General features: G+C 35.5%; 1 protein-coding gene across 1 annotated transcript; it reads left to right on the forward strand.

Moving 5' to 3' along the window:
- Nucleotides 1-800: 800 nt before the first annotated feature.
- On the forward strand, nucleotides 801-1,787 carry LOC136675065 (olfactory receptor 1E5-like). Its single transcript, XM_066651466.1, has one exon. It carries the CDS (start codon nucleotides 801-803, stop codon nucleotides 1,785-1,787), a length of 987 nt encoding a protein of 328 aa, XP_066507563.1.
- Nucleotides 1,788-2,924: the final 1,137 nt, after the last annotated feature.

Genomic DNA, 2,924 nt, shown 5'->3' on the forward strand with positions numbered 1-2,924 from the left:
CCCAGCCCTGGAATTCAGGGGATTTATAGTTTGGGAACTGCTCACAGGTTAGTAATAGTTGTCATGGATACATGAGTCATATGGCACAATATTGTTATAATCAAGAAAAAAAGAACTTTTTAGTACAAAAACTAGGCAAACTCATAATGTTTAGGCCTTAGGCTTCATTAGAAGATCAAATGTCACTGAAAAACAAACAGACAAACAAACAAAAAAAAACCTCTAATGTTTGGATTCAAAGAAGTACTCTGTTAAAAGTTTAAACTGAGTCAGCTCCATTTTTTAACCCAGTACAACACAACATATAGCACTCAAGAATTTTATTTTATTTTTTTTTTACATTTCCTGTCCAGTGGTTTGCTGGACTCTCCGTAGGCATTTTGCATGCAAGAACTGTCTATAAATGATAGGAGTGCAGCTCAGAGCAAGAGAATCATCTGCAACTCAGAAAGAGATGTAAGTAAGGATTTTAACTTCCTCTCAATATATTTAGTAGGCATAGCTGAGTTTTAAACCCAATGTGTGCTTGATCTTAAATACTTCAGTGGATTTTCTATGCCTTTACTACTTTAAAAAGTGCTCTTTGATTTCTAGCTGTGCTGGAGAGGCATATTGTCCACTCTGTATTGCACTGAAAAACTTATCATGAAAATATGATGTTTATATTTATAAATTATTGTGTGTAACAATTGCATTGTCTAAGTTAGTCAATTTATAGTGCATGAATATCTTAAGATGATGACCTTAAAATTAAAAAAAATTTTTGCAAAACATTTCTCCCATCTCTTTGTGTTTCCAGTATGTCTCAGAAAAACCAGACGACTGCTATTATCGTAACCGAATTTTTCATTGTGGGATTTCCAGGACTTCAACCTGAATATTACAACCTTGTTGCTGCCATTTTCTTCACAATCTATTTAACTGTAATTGTGGGTAATTCCATTTTTATAATGCTTTTTACACTTGAAACTAGCCTCCATAAGCCCATGTACATCATCATGTTGAATCTAGCTCTGTCTGATGTTGGATTCTGTACAGTAGCCCTCCCTAAACTGATTTCTCGCTACTGGTTCAATGATGGTTTTATCTCCTTCCAGCTCTGTCTGATGCAGAGGCAGTTCATCCACTATTTTGGCACGTTGAACTCTCTAATTTTGATGATCATGGCTTTAGATCGTTATCTAGCTATATGCTTTCCATTCAGATATCCTGTTCTGATGATCAAACGAACAATGTGTCTCTTGTCAGGGTTTTCCTGGACATCAGCCATGATTGCCCCTGGTATTTCCTCATCTCTGACTGCCAAGATGCACTTCTGTGGTCCCAATTTAATTCTTAATTGTTTTTGTGACACCCTGTCTATGAACAACCTTGCCTGCACTGACACAAGAGCTGAGTATCAAGTGCAGTTCTCTTTAGCCATGATGGTCCTGTTTGTGCCATTCTCTTTTATAATTTTTTCCTATTCCAGCATTGTTGCGACTGTTATCCGGATAGTAGATACTGACGGCAGACTGAAGGCCTTTTCCACCTGTGCCACACAGCTGTGCATCATTAGTCTCTATTATGCACCACGCTTCTTTGTATATGCAACTCCTTACATACCTAATTTAAAAATGACTGTGGACCAGAGACTGGCCTTCTCTATGTTCTACTTGCTAATGCCACCACTAGTGAACCCTTTCATATACTGCTACAGAACCAAAGTGATCCAACAACTATTTGTGAAATGGTGCTCAGGAAACAAAATAAGTCAGAAAGTCAATGTTTTGCCTTTCCCTAAATGATCCATCAAATTACTCTATTTGCTCTGTAAAATGACAGGTTATATATACTATAAATATATATATATATATATATATATATATATATATATATATATATATATATATATATATATATATATATATATACTTTTTGTGTACAGGGAATATGTTTATTTTATGTTTATGTTAAATAACAATTAAATATACAAATCCTATACTCCTCAAAGTAAGTCAGTAAAACAAAAAAAGGACTAATCAAGGACTAATATTTTGACACTAAAATTATCTTTGTTTCTTCCTCTATTATTTTCAAAGTTAATTGCTCCATTAGACGTTTAGATATAAATTTTTGTCTCCATCTTGTGGTTAAAATGGCACACTGTCTCACTGGGTCTGTGCGTTATAACACAGATAAATTCCACAAATGTTCTGAAACAATGAAATAAAATACTTTTATTTATAAATGATGTACACAGAATACTACATAAGCTTTAATTTGTATATTGTCACTGTCCAAATAAAACATTAATTCATTATCTGTAACCGCTTATCCAGTTCAGGGTCGCAGTCCAATTAAAACATGCATTTCCATTTTTGTGAATTTTTATGTTGCTATATAATTTGAACACAGCAGTTGCCTTTCATGTTTTGTGGAAGTTTAAAGACGAATAGGTCAATAGAACTGCTCCAACATGCAATAGAATGTTTTTACATTGACTTTCATTCAAAGTTAAGTAATGTAATTAAAATCAGAATGCAATGATGTGCAAATCATTTATAACATATATTGCACTGAACAGAGAACCAAGACAATGTTTTAAATGCTGAAACTGGGACATTTTATTGTTTTTGAAAACATCTGCTCAATTTGAACTTGATGCAAACATTCATTCATTCATCTGTAACCGCTTATCCAATTCAGGGTCGCGGTGGGTCCAGAGCCTACCTGGAATCATTGGGCGCAAGGCGGGAATACACCCTGGAAGGGGTGCCAGTCCTTCACAGGGCAACACACACACACACACACACACATTCACTCACACCTACGGACACTTTTGAGTCGCCAATCTACCTGCATCGTGTGTTTTTGGACTGTGGGAGGAAAAAGGGGCACCCGGAGGAAACCCACGCGGACATGGGGAGAACATGGGGAGAAAA

The sequence above is a fragment of the Hoplias malabaricus genome, chromosome 18, assembly GCF_029633855.1.
Source record: "Hoplias malabaricus isolate fHopMal1 chromosome 18, fHopMal1.hap1, whole genome shotgun sequence".
Classification (NCBI taxonomy): Eukaryota; Metazoa; Chordata; class Actinopteri; order Characiformes; family Erythrinidae; genus Hoplias; species Hoplias malabaricus.

What these genes read in the sequence shown, in the direction of transcription:
- LOC136675065 (XM_066651466.1), top strand. Translation starts at nt 801, where the DNA reads ATGTCTCAGAAAAACCAGACGACTGCTATTATCGTAACCGAATTTTTC.